Raw genomic sequence first — 19883 nt, forward strand, 5'->3', positions numbered from 1 at the left:
AAAGTTCACACATAAAGAAAGAGAGAATAGCTGGGCATGATGGCACATGCCTTTAGTCCCAGCACTTGAGAGGCAGAGGCAGGCAGATCTCTGTGAGTTCAAGGTTAGACTTGTCTAGAGCAAAGTCCAGGACAGCCAAGGCTACACAGAGAAACCCTGTCTTGAAAAACAAAACAGAGAGAGAGAGAGAGAGAGAGAGAGAGAGAGAGAGAGAGAGAGAGAGAGAGAGAGAGAGTGAGTGAGTGTCAATAGTGTCACCTAGCTTCAACTGTTAATTCAGGACCAGTCTTGTTTATCTGTCCCATTGGGACCATTTTGAAGCAGACAGACATCATACCAAGTTGTACATTTTACTATATATCTCTGAAAAGTAGATCACATTCCCAGAACCCACACAATGGCTCAGCAGTTAGGAACACTGGCTGCTCTTGTAGAAGATCCAGGTTTGATTTTGAGCACCCACATGTTGGCTTACAACTGTCTGTAACTCTAGTTCTAGGGGAATCCAATGTCTTCTTCCGACTTCTTTGGGTGCCACACATGCACATAGCATACATACATATGCAGGCAAAGCACTCATACACATAAAAAAACTAAAACAAAACAAAAACTTAAGTGTTGAGTTCAGTGGTATCGGATACATTCAAATAGTAATGATAAAAAAGTAAATTCATTGATTAGATCAGATATTGCCCCTGCTTATAGCTCTTCATTTGGCTTCTCATATATACTAGTGATACAACCTACATTCCTTATCACAGTGTGTAAGTCTTAATGTGTCTGGCCTTTCATCCTCAGTGTAACCCATTTCTTACCTTTTCCTTATCAATCTCCATTCTGGCATGTTTTTCCTCTTCTCTGACCCTACCAGGATGTTCATGCTTTCTTTTCTTCCCAGCCAACTCTCTCTGCCCTCCATGTGGCAGATTCCATCTTGTCCCTCAATCCTTGGCTCAAACACCATTCCCTGAAGAGAAATTTTATGATCATCTCCCTCCCATTATTCTGTCCTGTGTCTCCCCATTTAGTTCATTCACAACACTGAGTTAGAAATTACTGACTGCTCGTTTTCTGCTTTTCACTATTCAAATGAGAGGGACCTTTTTCTTTCTTTTTTATTTTATTTTATGTGCACTGGTGTTTTGCCAGCATGTGTGTCTGTGCGAGGGTGTCAGATCCCCTGCAACTGTAGTTACAATCAGTTGTGAGACATCATGGGGGTTCTGGGAACTGAACCTTTGGAGGAGCAGCCAGTGCTCTTAACCATTGAACCATCTCTCCAGACCCGGAGGAACTTTTTTCTTAATGCCCTTAATACTTAGAAGAGTGTGTAACTTGAAACAGGTGCTCTATAAACGGACATTGACTGACTGAATGAACCTACTCTTTGGGGGCCCTGAACAGAGTGTAGTGGACAAGTTACGTTTGGAAGATTAAAGCTTTTTAGTTAGAATGGGTAATGATGTAGGTGAAAATAGAAATCTAACATCTTTTGTTTTCTTTATTGCATTAATGCCCTATTTCAGGCTGCCTTTGATATTAGTTGGGAACAAATCTGACTTGGTGGAATATAGTAGTATGGAGACCATCCTTCCTATTATGAACCAATATACAGAAATAGAAACCTGTGTGGAGGTATGTCTCATGGGAAGTGGGGATTATGTGGGATGGAATAAATTTTCTGTTCTTTGTGAAGTCATATAAACCAAATAAAACAGAGAATGTAAAAGTTTTCTTCATAAGCTCTATGTTTCTTTATAAGTTGGTACTGTCTACAAAGGAAAATTTATTTTTCAGTTTCTTCAAGGAATCACACTCTTACCTTACTGGCTTTCTTTTTTTCTGCTAAGCCAAGTGGATGTAGATGTAGTAAGAGAAAATGAGCAAAACCCCTGGGAGTGGAAGGGATTCCAAAGGAGGAATATCCTATATTGACACTTTTAAAATTATTTTTAGCTATCATAACTGATTTCAGAATATGAAATTGAAAACTTTTATTTTTTATTTTATTTTTTTTAGTGTTCAGCAAAAAACCTGAAGAATATATCAGAGCTGTTTTATTATGCACAGAAAGCTGTTCTTCATCCTACAGGGCCTCTGTACTGCCCAGAGGAGAAAGAGGTAACCCCAGGCTGTGTACTGTGGGCCTGAGTGATGCAATGTGGTCATGGGCTATAGCGATGTTTAGCTTTTGTTATTTATTTTTTATTTATTTATTTTTATTTTTCTATTACAGCTTGATACAATATAAATTCTTATCCTAATAGTGAAATGTTTCATTGAGGCTTGCTTAGTAATTGAGCAAAACCAAAACTTCTTATAAGCCACAGTCATCTGTTTAGCTTTTTATAAAGATGAAGCTACTGAAATTGAATTGTGGGCCGGGCGGTGGTGGCACATGCCTTTAGTCCCCATACTCAGGAGGCAGAGCCAGGCGGATCTCTATGAGTTCAAGGCCAGCCTGCTCTACAGAGCGAGATCCAGGACAGGCAGCAAAACTACACAGAGAAAACCTGTCTCAAAAAAAAAAAAAAAAGAAAAGAAAGAAAGAAATTAAATTGTGTTGCTTATGAAATTGTTGACTTGAGTGTTCTGGTTCAGCGACCCTGCCACTGATGTTGTGTTTTCCTAGAGTCTCCAGTTTGTCTTCTTAGATAGTGCCGCTGACACTCAGCACTGGACACTCACAGAACAGCCAAGACTCAATTCTTTCCTTACTTTGCAACTATAAATCTGTGAACTTTCCCCTTTATTTTCATTTTTTTTTCTTTTTTGGTTTTTCAAGACAGGGTTTCTCTGTGTAGCTTTGCGCCTTTCCTGGATCTCGCTCTGTAGACCAGGCTGGCCTCGAACTCACAGAGATCCACCTGCCTCTGCCTCCCGAGTGCTGGGATTAAAGGCATGCGCCACCACCGCCTGGCTCCCTTCATTTTCTATTTATTTATTTTATGAGGTGGATCTATGCCATGGTGTGCATAGAGGTCAGAGGACAGCTTGTGGAAATCAGTTTTTTCTTTCCACTGTTTGGGTCAGATGTCAGGCTTGGTAGCAAGTGTTCTTTACCCATTAATCCATCTATCTCATCAGCCCTGACAATCTGTGAATCTAAGCAAAAACTTGGGTAGTGATTTTGTTTGTTTGGTTTCAGTAATTGATCTCAGGGCTCTGTGCATAGTAAGTGAATGTGCTACCCCTGAGCTACATTCTCAGACCTCTTATAATTTTTTGTCCTGGGTACATGTGATGTAGCCTGGATATACTTTCTTTTTTTTTTTTTTAATTCAATTTTTTTTGGGGATTTTTTTTTCCGAGTAGTTATACTTTCATAGGTAGGAAATACAGTAATTCCATTGAGAAATACCCAGAATCTAATAAAATTTTGCAGTAGATTAAAAACTGATTTTTTTAAAGATAACATGACACAAAACTCACCTCTTTCATGCATGCAATTAAGTGAGTTTTAGTATATTCAGAAAGGGACCTACCTCTGACCAACTCCACTGCCTTGTATACTTCCCCAGAGAAACCCTGTGGCCATCAGCAATCACTGTCAGCCCTCTTTGTCCCTCCTGGATGGTCCCTGACAGCAGAGGCACCAATGAGTAGCTTTTATTTCTCTCTTCTTTCACCAGCACTGTGTTCAAAGTTCACTCATGCTGTAGTGTGTATCAGTATTTAATTTCTTCTAGTTAAATAAAATGTCATCTTATGGAGGGAGCAACTCTTCATTTCTTTATCTTTTGATGTCTCCTGAAGTAGTTTCTTTCTTTTGACTATTGTGAATGGGCTGTTGTTAACTTGTTCACATACAAGGTTTTTTTTTCTTGAGACACCTGTTTTCAGTTTTTTTCCATCTTTGTGTAGCATTGGTGTTGCTGAGTAACAGGACCATTGTATGTTTAACTAAGGGAGGAATGACCAGGTATTCCCACAGTGGCAGGAAATATTGTCCTTTCCCACCTGTCCAATTTTTGTTTGTTTGTTTTGCTTTCTTTTGTTTTCCAAGACAGGGTTTCTCTGTGTAGCCCTGGCCTTCCTGGAACTCACTCTGTAGATGTGGCTGGCCTTGTACTCACAGAGATCCACCTGCCTCCGGAGTGCTGGGATTAAAGGTGTGTGCCAGCACTCCATCTCTGTCTCTTGCTCTGTCCCCCCCCCCTCATTCTCATGTATCCTGTGTGGTATGTTTATATGATATATAGCTGATGATGACCTAGAGCTTCTGATCCTCCTACCTTTCTTTCCCAAGTGTTAAGATTACTGATATTCACTGCCATGCCCAGATGAAATTTCCAACTTATTTACATTTTTGCAGCAGTCATTTATGCTTTTGGTCTTTTGGTTTATTATAGTCATCCTAGAAAATATCACTTTAGAGGCTGGAAGATGGATCATCATTTAAGTGCACTGACTGCTCTTCCAGAGGACCCAGGTTCAATTCTTAGCACCCACATAGTAGCTCACAATGGTCTAACTTCCAAGATCTGACAGCCATATACATCACACACAGACATACATGCAGGCAAAACACCAATGCACATAAAATTAAAAAATAATAATAAATTTAAAAAAGAAATATCACTTTATTTCATTGTGATTTTAATTTATATTACCTTGATGGCTAATGATTTTAAACAATTTTTAAAAAACTCTTTTATTTGTTTTTATTTTCTGTGCATTGGTGCTTTGCCTTCACTTCATGTATGTCTAGGTGAAGGTGTCATGTCCCCTGGACCTAGAGTTAAGTGGAGTTACAACAGCTGTGAACCATTGTGTGGGTGCTGGGAATTGAACTGGAAGAGCAGTCAGTGCTCTTAACCGCTGAGCCATCTTTCCAGCCCCTTAAACAGTGTTTTTATATGCTCATTTATGTATCTACTTTGGCAAAATATCTATTCAAGGACCTATGCCCATTTTTAAGTTAGATTAATTTTACTTTACTTTATTTTATTTTGTTTTTTTGAGACAGGGTTTCTCTGTGGGAGCCTGTCCTAGAACTCACTCTGTAGACCAGACTGGCCTCGAACTCAGTGAGATCCGCCTGCCTCTGCCTCCCAAGTGCTGGGATTAAAGGCATGCATCACCACTGCCTGGCTTCATTTTATTTTTTAAGATTTATTTATATATTCTGTGTTCTGTCTGCATGTATGCTTGGATGCCAGAAGAGGGCACCAGATCTCATTATAGATGTTTGTGAGCCATCATGTGGTTGCTGTGACTAGAACTCAGGACCTCTGGAAGAGCAGCCAGTGCTCTTAACCTCTGAGCCATCTCTCCAGCCCTACATTAATTTTTATTGAGGTATTTTTTAAAAACAATTTTAGATTTACTTACTATTTTATGTGTATGAGTATTTTGCCTGCATGTATGTATGTGTACCATGTGTATGCATGGTGCCTGAGAAGGTTAGAAGAGGATGTCAGATCTCTTGTAACTGGATCATTGTGAGCCAGTGTGGGTGCTGGGAATCAAACCAGGGTCCTCTGTAAAAGCAAAAGTGCTCTTAACTGCTGAGCCAACTCTCCAACCCTGAGGGGTTTATTTATTTATTTTTTTAATTAATTAATTAATTTATTTTTTGATCTCACTGTGGAGCTTTCTCTGTCCTGGAACTCACTCTGTAGTATCTGCCTGCCTCTGCTTTCCCAATACTAGGATTAAAAGTGAAATAAAATTTTGGAGAGCTCAATGGTTAAGGGCATTTCTTTGTCTTCCAGAAGTCCTGAGTTTGGATTCTAGTGTCCGCATCCTTGTCTTTTTCAGGTACTCACATATATGTGGCATGTAGACAGATAAACACACAGAAATAAATCTAAAGATACATAAAAATTTGCAGTTTATAATATTGTTGAGTAGTTGACAAATTGAGAACCCCTAGCCAAACTTGGCTTTTGTACAACGTATGAGCTATAAATACATTTTATGTTTATTTATTTATTTTTTTCTGAGACAGAGTTTCTCTGTGTAGCTTTGGAACCTGTCCTGGAACTCTATCTGTAGCCCAGGCTGGCTTCTGCCTCCTGAGTGCTGGGACTGAAAATGTGTACCACCACCACCTGGCCATTTTGTGTATTTTGAATTATTGAAGAAAGTGTATTTTATGATATGTCAAACTGTATTACATTGACACAGCAGCCATTGTTTGTTTGTATGTGTGGCGGCTGTGAGTGGTTTGAGCAGTGCTGCAGTTTAGTACTGTCAGCCCCACTGCTGCCTAGGGTACCACTTACTGCTGTGTGCCGTGACACTTCCCAAGTGCCACGTCCCATTCCAGGACAAGACAAATGGAAGGAGATTTTCAGGAGCAAAGCACTTACAGTTCATAAACCCAGGCTTCAGTTGCAGCATTGTTTTTCAGGCTTTGATGCAAGTCCAAGGAAATTTCCATATTTCATAGTCCATCTAACTTTATAGTTGATTTTCTCCCAGATCTCTAACTGTAACTGATGAATCTGCAGTGTAGTCATATGGGGGGTGGCGGGGGGAGATGCCAAGGAAAGAGTCTAATACAGCTCTATAGATGCTTTCCAAGTCATGGATTTTCCCAATTGAATTTATGTTTGTAGGGCTGGTGAGATGTTTCATTACATAAAGGCCCTTGCCACTAAGCCTGTCAGCCTGAGGTCAATTCCTGGGACCTGCATGCTGGAAGGAGAGAACCAACTTTTGAGGCTTGACCTCTGACCTCCATGCATGTGCTGTGTCACAGCCATGCTCCCCCTCCCAAAGAAATAAAGATAATTTTAAAAAAATATTATGCAGCTAGATGAGCTGGCACACACTTTTATTCCCAGCACTAGGGAGGCAGAGAAAGGAGGAGCTCTTGAGTTTGAGGCCAGCCTAGTCTACATAGTGACTACATAGACCCTGTCTCAAAGAAAAAAGAAACCAAAAGCATGGTGTGTGTGTGTGTGTGTGTGTGTGTGTGTGTGTGTGTGTGTGTGTGTGTGTATCAGTATTTGACAATAGAGATCGCTACAACAAAAATCTTAAGAGGCAACGTGAAATCTCATTGCAGATCAGCAGTGATGGATAAGCATTTACAACTGATCTTCTAGTAGAAAACACTAACTTTGAACCCCAAGTTCCTTCAGGATCTGTTTGTTTGTTTCTTTGTTTGTTTGAGACAGGATTTCTTTCAGTAATCCTGGCTGTCCTAGAACTCGATCTGTAGATCAGGCTAGCCTCAAACTCAGAGTTCCATCTACCTCAGGAATACACCACCACCTCCCTGTAAATTCTATTTCCTTTTTTCTTCTGAGACAGGGTTTCTCTGTGTAGCCCTGGTTTCCTGGAACTCACTCTGTAGACCAGACTGGCCTAGAATCACAGAGATCCACCTGGCTCTGCCTCCCGAGTGCTGGGATTAAAGGTGTGTGCCGCCACTACCCAGTGAATTTTATTTTCTTTAGTGACTAAATTACAAAATTGTACTCACTTATTACTACATTAACATTTTAAGTGTTGTCAGTAAAAAGTGAATTCATTCTATGTAAATAAAAACCACATGTTATCTGTGATTTTGCATATTTGGCTTTAAAAGTTTAAAATATTTCCTGTTGTCTTGACAGAAAAATAATTAGTCTTGAGTTATCCCTTAATCTGACCATGGTTTCTCATTTTTATTCTTAATTTATGATTCCTTAAGTTTTTTAAAGTTATCTTTAACCTGGTGTTTCCTAGACAGGGTTTCTCTGTGTAACCCTGGTTGTCCTGGAACTCATCATAGATTACTGGGGTTGAAGATGTGTGCCACTACCACCTTAGTTTATTCTGAATTCTTTAACTGTTGCTCTGTTCTTAGGCCTATTATTAGTTCTGCTAATCTGCTGATCCCTGCCCTTCCCTCAGTCACTGACTAAAGCCATCTGCTATTCAGTTCTCAGGTATATCTAATAAATAAAATACCATACAAAATTTTCAACTTTTAGACTATATATTGTTTTATATGTGTATAAGCTTTAAGTCTAAGCTTTACTAGATTTTTGTTGTTGTTGTTGTTTTTTGAGAGCTTGCCTTAAAAAAATGTAATAATAGTACCATGCCCAGTGACTTTATTCACAGTACTCAGGAGGCAGAGGTAGGTGGATCTCTGTGAGTTCAAGGCCAGCCTGGTCTACAGAGTGAGTACCAGGACAACCAGGGCTATGTAGAGAGATCTTGTCTCAACAAAACAAAACAACAAAAAAAGAATTTTTCTTTTGTGGGGGCTGAAGAGATAGCTAAGAGGTTAAGAGTGTGCTACTCTTGCAGAGGACCTGAGTTCAGTGCCCAGCACTCACATGTAGTGTTTCACAACTGCCTGTAACTGTAGCTCCAGGGGGATCCGACACCTCTGGCCTCTAAGAGCACCCACACTCAAGTGCACATACTTATACACAGGCAAATACACACAATTAAAAATTTAAAAAAATAAAAAATTTTAAAAACTTTTTTTGGCTCCCCCCCCCATTTGTGTATACGTACACAAGTGTGTGTGTCTGCATGTGTATGTGTGTAGGTAAGTATAGAGGTCAGAGGATAACATTTGGGAGTTGGTTCTCTTCTTTCCGCCATGTTAGTCCTGATGATCTAACTCAGGTCATTGAGCTAATAGGCAGGCTAAGCCATTTTGCCAGCCCCAGATTCTGCAATGCAGTTTCATATTACAATCACAACTGTTACCATCACCATTTTGCTCTGGGTAATCGTAGGAATGACATTCTAAACTAATGAATATGCTTTTTTATCCTGCATCTTGTTCTCTGATTCAAATGGGTTCGTAAGACTCTACTTCTAGGAACTATATGATAAAGCTGTACCGAAAATGCCCTTAAGGAGATTATTGCAGTGTGTATTGAATATGACATACTCTTGCTGAGAGAGGGTATATGAATGAATCTACCTCCAAGTTTAAATAAACTTCAGTAGTCTTCCTCCAGGTTTAATGGTACACACCTTTAATCCTAGCTCTTGGGAGGCAGAGGCAGGTGGATCTCTGAGTTCAAAGCCATAGGTTCAGTCCTCTGTACTTAAAAAAATGTGAATGACTTGGCTTTAGTTCATTTCATTGTGTTGTCAGTTTTTGATGTTAAATAAAAATTATCAGAAGCTTTCTCAGTATTATTTGTGAAAATTGTATTTTAAATTATTTTGTTTCTTTTCTTGCTGTTGTATAGATGAAACCAGCTTGTATAAAAGCCCTCACTCGTATATTTAAAATATCTGATCAAGATAATGATGGCACTCTGAATGATGCTGAACTCAACTTCTTTCAGGTAACTGTCTTGAGCTTCAGATTAACAGTATGCCACTAAGCAACCTGTTCTCTTATCTGTAAAACTATTACATCCAACTATTAAATCTTAAAATATGAAAAGCCTATTATGCCTAGGAACTGAGACTTTTTGATAGTTTGAGGTTGTGGTATTCAGTGGGTGTATGAAGAATGACAAACTCTAAATCACTGTGATTTCTGAATTTTATATTATGTGACCACACAAAGACTTTGTTTCTGAAACAGAGTAGAAGTGCTGCAGGTTTCTTTCTTGACAAACATAATTTTCTTTCTTTTATAACATACTTCACTTAAATGATAGGAAATAGAGACAACATTTACTTGTTTCTTTTGGTTGTAGCACTTTGATTTTGTAGATTAACACTGTTTTTTATATTATTTGCGGATTTGTATTCTGGTTTGTTTTTAAATGTATTTTATTTTATGTTTTTGCTAGAGAATTTGTTTCAACACTCCTTTAGCTCCTCAAGCTCTGGAAGATGTCAAGAATGTGGTTAGAAAACACTTAAGTGACGGTGTGGCTGACAGTGGGTTGACTCTGAGAGGTAGGGATGGGTTCTTCTTCATCACTTTCTCCCCAGTGCTGGGTGTTAGCCTAGGGCCTTCCTCATTAATCATATTTCTAGCCCATTCCCCAACCTTCTGAATTTAATATTTCAAATAGCATTATTTATACATTAAAGAAATGTTAGTATTGGTGGGAGGTGATTATCTACTATCAGTGTAAATTAGAGGTAGGGAAATTGGTTAGATCAGATATATAGACAGTCATATGAGGGAAAGATATACATGTAACAAACATCTTAGTACTCTTAAGCCATCTTAGGCAAAAATTACTTCTAGGGACTTGGTATATGAGTCAGATTTACCAATTATAGTGTTCCTTGTTGAGTATATTGCTGAGTTAGGTTTAATAAATGGTGAAGTAAAACCCAGACTTTTCCATTATAGAAGTAAGCGAGAGGACTGGTACACCAGTCTCATTTGTTTTCATCATGTAGCTCTGGCTGTCATTGTGCTCCTTGAGATGTAACTGTCCCTTTTGTCCACCGCTTGCTCTTGCAGAGCTGCGTGTTTATGGGGAATGAGTCTGAAATGAGCTTTCAGACACACGGGACCTCTTGTTCCTCATTGTGAAACTAGTACACAAGTTCTCACAAATCCAGCTCACGTTGTATGCTTTCCTCCCTGCCACAGTTAACTCTTCACACCAACTGTATTTACTGATTTACTTTATTTCAGGTTTTCTCTTTTTACATACACTTTTTATCCAGAGGGGGAGGCATGAGACTACTTGGACTGTACTTCGACGATTTGGTTATGATGATGATCTGGATCTGACACCTGAGTATTTATTCCCCCTGTATGTACCTCAGCTTTCTAATTTATTTCACTTGCCAAGTATCTTTAAGTTTTGTTTAATTTATGAATAGTTTTTAAGTGCCTTGTGATTAATTAGAATTATAGGCAGTTTCTCAACTTTAGTACTCTGAACATTTTGGACCAGAGAGTGTTTTGAGTCTCTCTATTATGTAGCTCTGGCTGTCCTGGAACTCACTCTGTAGACCAGGTTAGCCTAGAACTCAGAGATCCGCCTGACTCTGCCTCTGTCTCCCAAGTGCTGAGATTAAAGGCGTGTGCCACCACGTCTGCCAGAAAATTCTTGATTGTGGGTATTGCCCTTTCCTCCCCACTCTAGGATGGTGAGCAGAACCGTAAGTGACAGTAACACTTTTCTTCCAGTTGTGACCAGCAGAATGTCCTCGCATAAGCAAAGTCATCCACGGTTGAGAGCCAGTACTTGATATAGCATGACATAATAAGCACTTTCCTTTTTGGTGTTTTGAGACAGGGTTTCTCTGTGTAACAGCTCTGGCTGTTTTGTAGACCATCTTGCTTTGTAGAGCAGACTGGCCTTGAACTCACGGAGATCCATCTGCCTCTGCCTCCCAAATGCTGGAGTTAAAGGTGTGCACCACCACCACCACCACCACCACCACCACCACCACCACCACCACCACCACCACCACCTGTCTACTTTTCTTTATCTATTTATTCACTTTATTCACTTATTTGAATTGTTGTTGTTGTTTTAAGATGGGTTCTCACTGTGTAGATCAGGCTGGCCTTTAACTCATAGAGATCTGCCTGCCTTTGCTTTTCAAGTGTTGGGATTATAGAGTTGTGCTACCATACTCAGCCTTACAAACCTTTGAAAAAAAAAACTTTTATTGAGAACAGAGGGAAAAAAGATACTGGGTAATCATAGTTTTAGAGTCAAAAGATGAGAAAAATTTAACCTTTTCCCCCTCCTTTATTATTTCTTCTTCACTTCTATAGCTTGTTTTTAGTTCACATTAAGTATTTTTTCCTAAACAACTGATGTATGTGAAGTTATTTTCCTTTGATAATGCTGTTTGAATCTTATGTATTTAAATGTGGGTTCATTGATGCCCTCCCAGAAGAGACTGCCTGGTCTTGGGTGCCTCTTCTCTCTTTTTGGGAATTATGGTCTGTCATAATTGGGTCTTGACATCTTCTGGCCTCTCTTTCTTACCTTTTAGTCATATATTACCTTCAAGGTGACATTTCTCTGTTTAAGAATTGCACCTCTAGCCAGGTGGTAGTGGCACACACCTTTAATACCAGCACTTGGGAGGCAGACTCAGGAGGATCTCTGAGTTCGAGGCCAGCCTGGTCTACAGAGTGAGTTCCAGGACAACCAGGGCTGTTACACAGAGAAATCCTGTCTCAAAAAAACAAAAACAAAAACAAAAAAAGGGTAATAGTTGGGGGCTGGAGTGATGGCTTTTCAGGTAAGAGCACTGGCTGCTCTTCCAGAGGGTCCTGGTTTGAGTCCCAGCACCCACATGGTGGCTCACAACCATCTGCTCTAATTCCAGTTCCAGGGGATCTGATGCCTCTTTTAACCTCTATGGGCACCAGCCATACACATGGTGCATAGATAGACATGAAGGCAAACTATCCATTCAAATAAAAAAATTGTTGGGTGTGGTAACATAAACACCTATAACCCCAGGGCTAGGGTTGGGTGAGGTGGAGGGAAGAGTGTCACAGGGCTTGCTGGCTCAGGGATTAAGAACTGGTGCTGCTTCTTCAGAGAACCTGAGTTTAGTTCCCAGCATTTACATTAGGTGACTCATAACTGCCTGTAACTCCTACTCCATGGAATCCTAACATTCTCTTCTGGCCTCTACAGGTTCCTGCATTCATGTGCACATACCCACATACAGACACACACCTTGTCCTGTGAAGGCCCTTTGTGGTTTACTTCCCACTTGAACATGATTCCTTAGAATTAAGGAGCTGTAAGTATAACAAAGCCAAAAAAATAACTAATAGTGCGGAAGAGGGGAACTCTGATGCAGTGTTAATGGCAGCACAAATGAGTACATCATTGTGGAAATAACAAGGAGGTTCCTCAGTCACCTAAGAGTAAAGTTTTATATGACCCAGCATTCCCACCACTGATGTACTATATAATGGAAATGGAATCATTTCCTTGTTTACTGCAACACTGATCATAAGAGCCACAACACAGTAACTTGTGGGTGAATAAACAGTCCTTTTTTTTTTTTATTTATTTATTATGTATACAGTGTTCTGTCTGCACGTATCCCTGCAGGCCAGAAGAGGGCACCAGATTTTATTACAGATGGTTGTGAGCCACCATGTGGTTGCTGGAAATTGAATTCAGGACCTTTGGAAGGGCAAGCAGTGCTCTTAACCTCTGAGTTATCCCTCCAGCCCCGAATAAACAGTTCTTTAAAAGTATGGCTGGGTAGCTCAGCAAATACAGGTGCTTCTCATGAAAGCCTGCTTAGTGAGTTCAAACCTCAGAAACCACATAGAGTTGAAAGGATAGAACTGATTTCACAAAATTGCCTTCTGACCTCCACCACCCACACTCACCATACACACACAGTAATAATAAATAGTTAAAGTGCTATATGAATATAATTCCTTAATGGAATGTTTATTTGGACATAAAAAAGGATGAAAAAATTATTTATTTACTTATTTATTGGTTTTTCAGGACAGGGTTTCTCTGTGTAGCACTGGCTGTCCTGAAATTCACTCTGTAGACCAAGCTGGCCTTGAACTCACTGAGATCCACCTGCCTCTTCTGAGTGCTAAGTTTAAAGGCATATGCCGCCGCCGCCTACAGGCCAGAAGAGGGCACCAGATCTCATTGCAGATGGTTGGGAGCCACCATGTGGTTGCTGGAAATTGAACTCAGGACCTCTGGAAGAACAGCCAGTGAGTGCTCTTAACCTCTGAGCCATCGCTCCAGCCCAATTAAATATTTTTTAAAAGATTTGTTTTCGTGCTCACTTTGGCAGCACATATACTAAAATTGGAACTATACAGAGAAGATTAGTATGGCCCCTGCACAAGGATGACATGCAAATTCGTGAAGCATTCCATATTAAAAAAAAAAAGATTTTTTTTTTATGTGTATGAATGTTTGCATGTATATAATAAGTATATCACAATTGTGCCTGGTGCCCATGGAGGGCAGAGGTAAGTGTTGAATCCCTTGAAACTGGAGTTTCAGACGGTTGTGTTCAGCCATGTAGGTGCTGGGAATGGAACCTAGGTCATATATAAGAACAGCTATTGTTCTAAACTGGGTTTTTTTTTCCCCGAGACAGGGTTTCTCTGTGTGGCTTTGCAGCCTTCCCTCGAACTCACTCTGTAGACCAGGCTGGCCTCGAACTCACGGAGATCTCATGCCTCTGCTTCCCAAGTGCTGGGATTGAAGACGTGCACCACCGCCACCCAGTTATTGTTCTTAATTGTTGACCTGTCTCTCTAACCCAAAAAGGATGGATGGCATCTTGTTATCTGTGGCACGGTGAATAGAACTCCTCGGGGGACTAAGTTCAGTGAAATAGGCAGACGTGGAAGACAGATGTATGTCCTTACTCATTTGTAGTTGCTTAATTATTTGATCATGAAGTGAGAGGAGAAGAAAATGAATGGACAGAAGTTACTAATGAGCATCAACATGTAGTGCTGTGAGAAAGAAATTCTGGTGTCTATATAGTATGGTAGTTGACTATAGTTTGTAATAATTATACATTTCAAAATCACTGGAGAAAAGATGTCTAAAGGGGCTAACACTGTACACAAGATAGTGTGTGAGAATATAGAAGTGTTAAAATTACTATGGTTTTATCATTATATGTCCTATACAGGTAAGATTTTTTTAATTTTTTTCCCTCACTATGTAGCCCTTACTGGCCTAGAACACACTATGTAGACCAGGCTAGCCTTGAATTCAATCGATCTACCTGTTGTCTTCCTCAGTGCTGGTCTTAAAGGTGTTCGCCATTACACTTAGCTTCAGATATGAATTCATAATACTGTATTTTATAAGTAAACACAAATGTTCCATGCCAGTTTTCTTTGTCAGGGTTTCTATTTGTTGTGATGAGACCCCATGTCCAAAGCAACAGTTCATCTTCAATGGAAGTCAGGACATGAACTCAAGAATGGCAGGATCCTGGAGGCAGGAGCTGATGCAGAGGCCATGGAGGAGTGCTGTTTACTGGCTTGTTCCCCATGGCTTGCTCAGCCTGCTTTCTTACCGAACTCAGGACCACTAGCCCAGGAGTGGCCCCACCCACGATGGACTGGGCCTTCCCCCATCAATCCCTAATTAAGAAAATTCCCTACAGTCTTGCCTACACCTCATCTTATGGAAGCATTTTCTCAATTGAGGCTCCCTCATCTCCAATAACTCTATTGTGTCAAGTTGTCATAAACCAGCCAGCACACCTGAAAATAGAAATTAGTTAGGCTTGGTGGTTCACTCCTTTCATCCCAGCACTTGGGAGTCTGAGACAGTGTTCGGAAAGAAAGGAAAAGTATCAGCTCAGCACCCCTACCACCAAGTTCTCAGCATAAAGATTTATTTGCCCCCTTGGGAAAAAGAGCAGAGGTAAGAGACAAAGACAGGAGATGGAGGAAGAGGGGGAAGGGGAAGAGAAGGGAAAAGAGACTGGGGTATTTGTCTCAGAGGACACAGGACTGCCTCTGGATAGAGGAGGCAGACATGGCACATAGGAAAATGGTGGTTTATAAAGGTACAGGGGAAAACCCATGTTAGGACGGAGTATCTAATTTTAATTGGGCATGCTAATGAGGTGAGCCAAAGGGGGCTTCGGATTGGGCTTCAGTACTTTGAGCTGGACCTTGGTAGTCGGCCTCAGGAGGAGGAAGTGGAGGATAGAAGGACCTTGGTGGCCAGCTTTAGCAATGTAATCTCGTGGTTTTTAGTGAGGTTGAGGGAATGGGAGAAGGGCAAGGCTGCCAAAGCCACGTGCTGGAGTGAGCTAGTGTCCCTTCACAGAGCCCACAGTCATTTGATCTGTGTAGTTCCAGGCCAGCCTTGTGTTAATTATGACATCCTGTCTCAAAAACAAATGAACAAATTTAAAAGCCCAAAGCAGTAAATAAACAAAAATAATTTTTAAAAATTCTACAGTAGGATGTTTTGTTTTTGTCTTTCTAGCACCTAACTCATTGATTGCACTTGACATTTGTTAAATACTGTCTCTGTTATTATTTCAACTCGTTACAATGTTGCCATTAATATTAAGCCCTTAGTTGTGATTTACACCATTGAATATAATTTTTTTTTCTTTGTTTGGTTTGGTTTTTTGACACAAGGTTTCTCTGTGTAGCCTTGACTGTCATGGAACTCACTCTGTAGATCAGGCTTGCCTTGAACTCAGAGATCCGACTGCCTCTGCCTCCTGAGTACTGGGATTAAAGGAATGGATCACCACTGCCTCACAGGAGAATTTATATATTTTTTTAAAGATTTATTTATTCATGTATTTTATGTATATGAGTGCTTTGTTTTCATCCATACCAGAAGAGGAAATCAGATCCGATTACAGATGGTTGTGAGCTACTATGTGGTTGCTGGGAATTGAACTCAGGACCTCTGGAAGAGCAGTCAAGTGCTTTTAACTGCTTAGCCACCTCTCCAGCCCTGAGCATACTGTTATAAATGTATAAATATTTAACCTACATGCCTGACAATGGTGGCACATGCCTTTAAACCCAGCACTCAGGAGGCAGAGGCAGGTGGATCTCTGTGAGTTCAAGGCCAACCTGGTCTACAAATCAAGTTCCAGGACAGCCAGGGCTGTTACACAGAGAAACTCTGTCTGGGAAAAATAAAAAAATTACGTGTGTGTGTGTGTGTGTGTGTATGTGTGTGTATGTGTGTGTGTGTGTGTAAAATCTACTACTAAAAAATTAAAAATTCATGAAGACTTAGAACTAGAAAACCTTTATGTTCATTACCTACACTCAGTCCTTCCTCATCTCCTAATACTGACCATTTCTTGTTCTTCTTTCTGCATATTATATTGTACCCACCTGTACATTTGTTTATATATAATAGGGTAAGAATTCAATAATGAAAGTATAAAATCTGCCAGTCGTAGTGACACACGCCTTTAATTCCAGTGTTTGGGAGGCAGAGGCAAGTGGATCTCTGTGAGTTCAAGGCCAGCCTGGTCTATAAGAGCTAGTTCCAGGACAGCCAAGGCTACACAAAGGAAACAAAAACAACTGTCTTTTTATCTGTGTGCTGGGCATGGAGCTGAGGTGCTCATGTTTTTATGACAAGCATTTACTGACTGAGATGTCTCCCCAGCTCTACCTTTAATAGTCATTTATTTGTGTGTGTGTCATATGTGTGCATTGGATTATATGTGTGTATATGTTTATGTATGATGGCAGGTGTGTGCCATGCTACATGTTTGGAGATCAGGGAACAACTTTAGGTGTTGGTGTTTGCCATCTACTTTTTTTTAATTAAAACATATTTTTTGTTTTTTTTAGTACATTTATTTATTTAATTGGTTGGTTAGTTAGTTAGTTAGTTAGGGTGAGCAGGGGATTACAGATCTTTTGGCCCCTGTTTTGTTGTTGTTGTTTTCCTTTTTGTTGGTTTTTTTTTTTTTTTTTTCCCCCAAGACAGGGTTTCTTTGTGTAGCTTTGGCACCTGTCCTGGAACTCACTCTGTAGACCAGACTGGCCTCGAACTCACAGAGATCCACCTGCCTCTGCCTCCAGAGTGCTGGGATCAAAGGTGTGCGCCACCACCGCCTGGCTGTTTTCAAAACAGGATTTCTCTGTAGCTCTGGCTGTCCTGGAACTTGCTCTGTAGACCAGGCTGGCCTCAAACTTAGAGGTTCACCTGCCTCTGCCCCTTGAGTGCTGGGACCAAAGACGATCACTACCTGGTTGGCCCCTGTTTTTTTAAAAATGGTTATCATGGATTCAGATTTCGGTTGTCAGTCTTGCTCAGCAAGTGTTTTTAGCTTCTAAGTCAACTCGTGGCTCCTTTTTATATTTTCTTTTGTTGGGGGCTGGAGAGATGGCTCAGCGATTAAGAGCACTAACTGTTCTTCCAGAGGCCTGGGATTCAATTCCCGGCCCCCATGTAGCAGCTAACAACTGTCTGTATGTAACTCTAGGATCTGACACCCTCACATAGTCATACATGCAGGCAAAACACCAATATACATAAAATAAGAATAAGTTATTTTAAAAATGTTTTTGCTTTTGTTTTTTGAGACTGGGTCTGATGTACAGGCTGGCTGATTTTCCCTTGAATGCTAGATCTTCTTGCCTCCACCTCTTGAGTGCTTGGATTATAGACATATGCTATTACCCCCAGTTTATGTTGTTCTGGGAATCAAGCTGAGGGCTTTGTGCATAGACAAGTGTCTACCACTTGAGCCACATTCTATCCTATAATCAGAATTTGTAAAGTTGTTATTTCAATCTGCCCTAATAATATTTAGGAAAAATATACACATGTCTCTTTGGAATGAACATTATTAATAATTCTTCTGAGGAATGCCATAACGACCCCAGAGACTTTTCCCTGAGAATTTCTATATGACTTTGGAGATTTCTTTGTTCATGGTATTATCCCACAAAAATACTAATTTCAATCTTTTTATTTATTTCTGAGATTAAATTTTAATATTTGAGTAATGATTTATTCTTAATTTTTTTCATCAACAGGCTAAAAATACCTCCTGATTGTACTACTGAATTAAATCATCACGCATATTTGTTTCTCCAAAGCACCTTTGACAAACATGATTTGGTAAGCTTTTGCCTGCAGTTTTCTAAAGTACATAGTCAAATATTTTTGTATGGGTGATTTTCCTTTATTCTTTGAGCTGCCCAGTGTTTATGATATGTCATCCAAACTTTAAGCTTTTTAATTTTTTAATTAGTGATTTTATATTTTTAGAATGAAAAAGTCTAGTTTTCCAGTAGACTGTTTCATAATGTGAGGAAATGTCTTTTTTGTTTGATTGTTTGGGTTTTTTTTGAGACAGGGTTTCTCTGTATAACAGCCTTGACTCTCCTGGAACTTACTCTGTAGACCAAGCTGGCCTTGAAATCACAAAGATCTTGCCTCTTGAGTGCTGGGATTAAAAGTGTATGCCACCACTGCCCAGCTCAAGGAACTGTCTTGATAAAATATATAAAAGTTCTTATTTTGGGTCAGATGGTAGTAGCACATACTTTTAATCCCAGCACTGTCTCGAAAAACAAACAAAAACACAAAAAAGTTCTTATTTTATTTTAAGACAATTTTTCTGTGCATCCCTGGCTGTCCTGGAACTCACCCTGTAGACCAGGCTGGCCTTGAACTTACAAAGATCCACCTGCCTCTGCCTCCCAAGTGCTGGGATCAAAGGTGTGTTGCACCATGCCTGGCAAGCGTTCTCAAAGCATAGCTTTACTAGACTAGGTAGCTTGTTTGGAGATTTTTCTCTCAGGCTCTGAATGTTATGTTACTGCCTTATGTGTCCTCAGGACAGAGACTGTGCTTTGTCACCTGATGAACTTAAAGATTTATTCAAAGTTTTCCCTTACATACCTTGGGGACCAGATGTAAATAACACAGTCTGCACAAATGAAAGAGGCTGGATAACCTACCAGGGATTCCTTTCCCAGTGGACGTGAGTATCGAGCTCACCTCTTTGCTCTGTAGTCACAATTCCTTTTCCATTATGGTGGTGTTGACTTGTCATTTTGTATGTCTGTTAAGTTTGAGAAATCCTTCCTTCCTAGTTTCCTGTAAGCAGCATGTCTTGGGAGATGAGCCATGGAGGTTTCGTAAGGTTTTCAAGAAGGGACTGTTTTCTTCTCATGATGTTGTAGGAAATAATAGCATTATATCGAAATGAAACTAAATTTTGTACTTTTTGTTTGATAAGAAAATTGGAGCTGCTATTTCAGCAAATGGGGAGAAGCACTGGAGTTGGCATTCTGTGTTTTAAATGATTTTTAATTAATTCTCTATAAAAGTTAATGAGGATATGTCTAAAAATCTACTCAGTTGGCACTGTGCCAAGAGCATTAGGGAATTCTCTGTTCTTACAAGATGTCATCATTACTTTAGCATTGCTGAGAAAAACTACTTCTTTCTATAGAGGAGGTAGATGTGTTGAGGAAAACCAGGCTCCACCTCAAGGAAGGGCACCTGAGGCAGACTTTTCAACATCCTCTCTCTCTCTTTCCCTCTTCTCTG

The 19883-nt window shown here is 40.0% G+C and overlaps 1 protein-coding gene and 1 non-coding gene across 7 annotated transcripts in view; both read left to right on the forward strand.

The window, feature by feature from the left end:
- The window catches only part of Rhot1 (ras homolog family member T1), a 74146-nt gene that overhangs the window by 30326 nt on the left and 23937 nt on the right, over positions 1-19883 (forward strand). For all 6 annotated transcript variants that reach the window (XM_028866954.2, XM_028866955.2, XM_028866956.2 and 3 more), the window contains exons 7-13: positions 1527-1635; positions 2020-2121; positions 9159-9257; positions 9714-9822; positions 10520-10640; positions 18359-18443; positions 19166-19311. In XM_028866954.2, the coding sequence (XP_028722787.1) occupies positions 1527-1635; positions 2020-2121; positions 9159-9257; positions 9714-9822; positions 10520-10640; positions 18359-18443; positions 19166-19311 (771 nt within the window). The remainder of the gene's footprint in view (positions 1-1526; positions 1636-2019; positions 2122-9158; positions 9258-9713; positions 9823-10519; positions 10641-18358; positions 18444-19165; positions 19312-19883) is intronic.
- Positions 13626-13732, forward strand: LOC114691619. Its single transcript, XR_003734231.1, has one exon. It is a non-coding gene; the product is annotated as a U6 spliceosomal RNA (small nuclear RNA).

Source organism: Peromyscus leucopus, chromosome 8b, assembly GCF_004664715.2.
Source record: "Peromyscus leucopus breed LL Stock chromosome 8b, UCI_PerLeu_2.1, whole genome shotgun sequence".
Taxonomy (NCBI): domain Eukaryota; kingdom Metazoa; phylum Chordata; class Mammalia; order Rodentia; family Cricetidae; genus Peromyscus; species Peromyscus leucopus.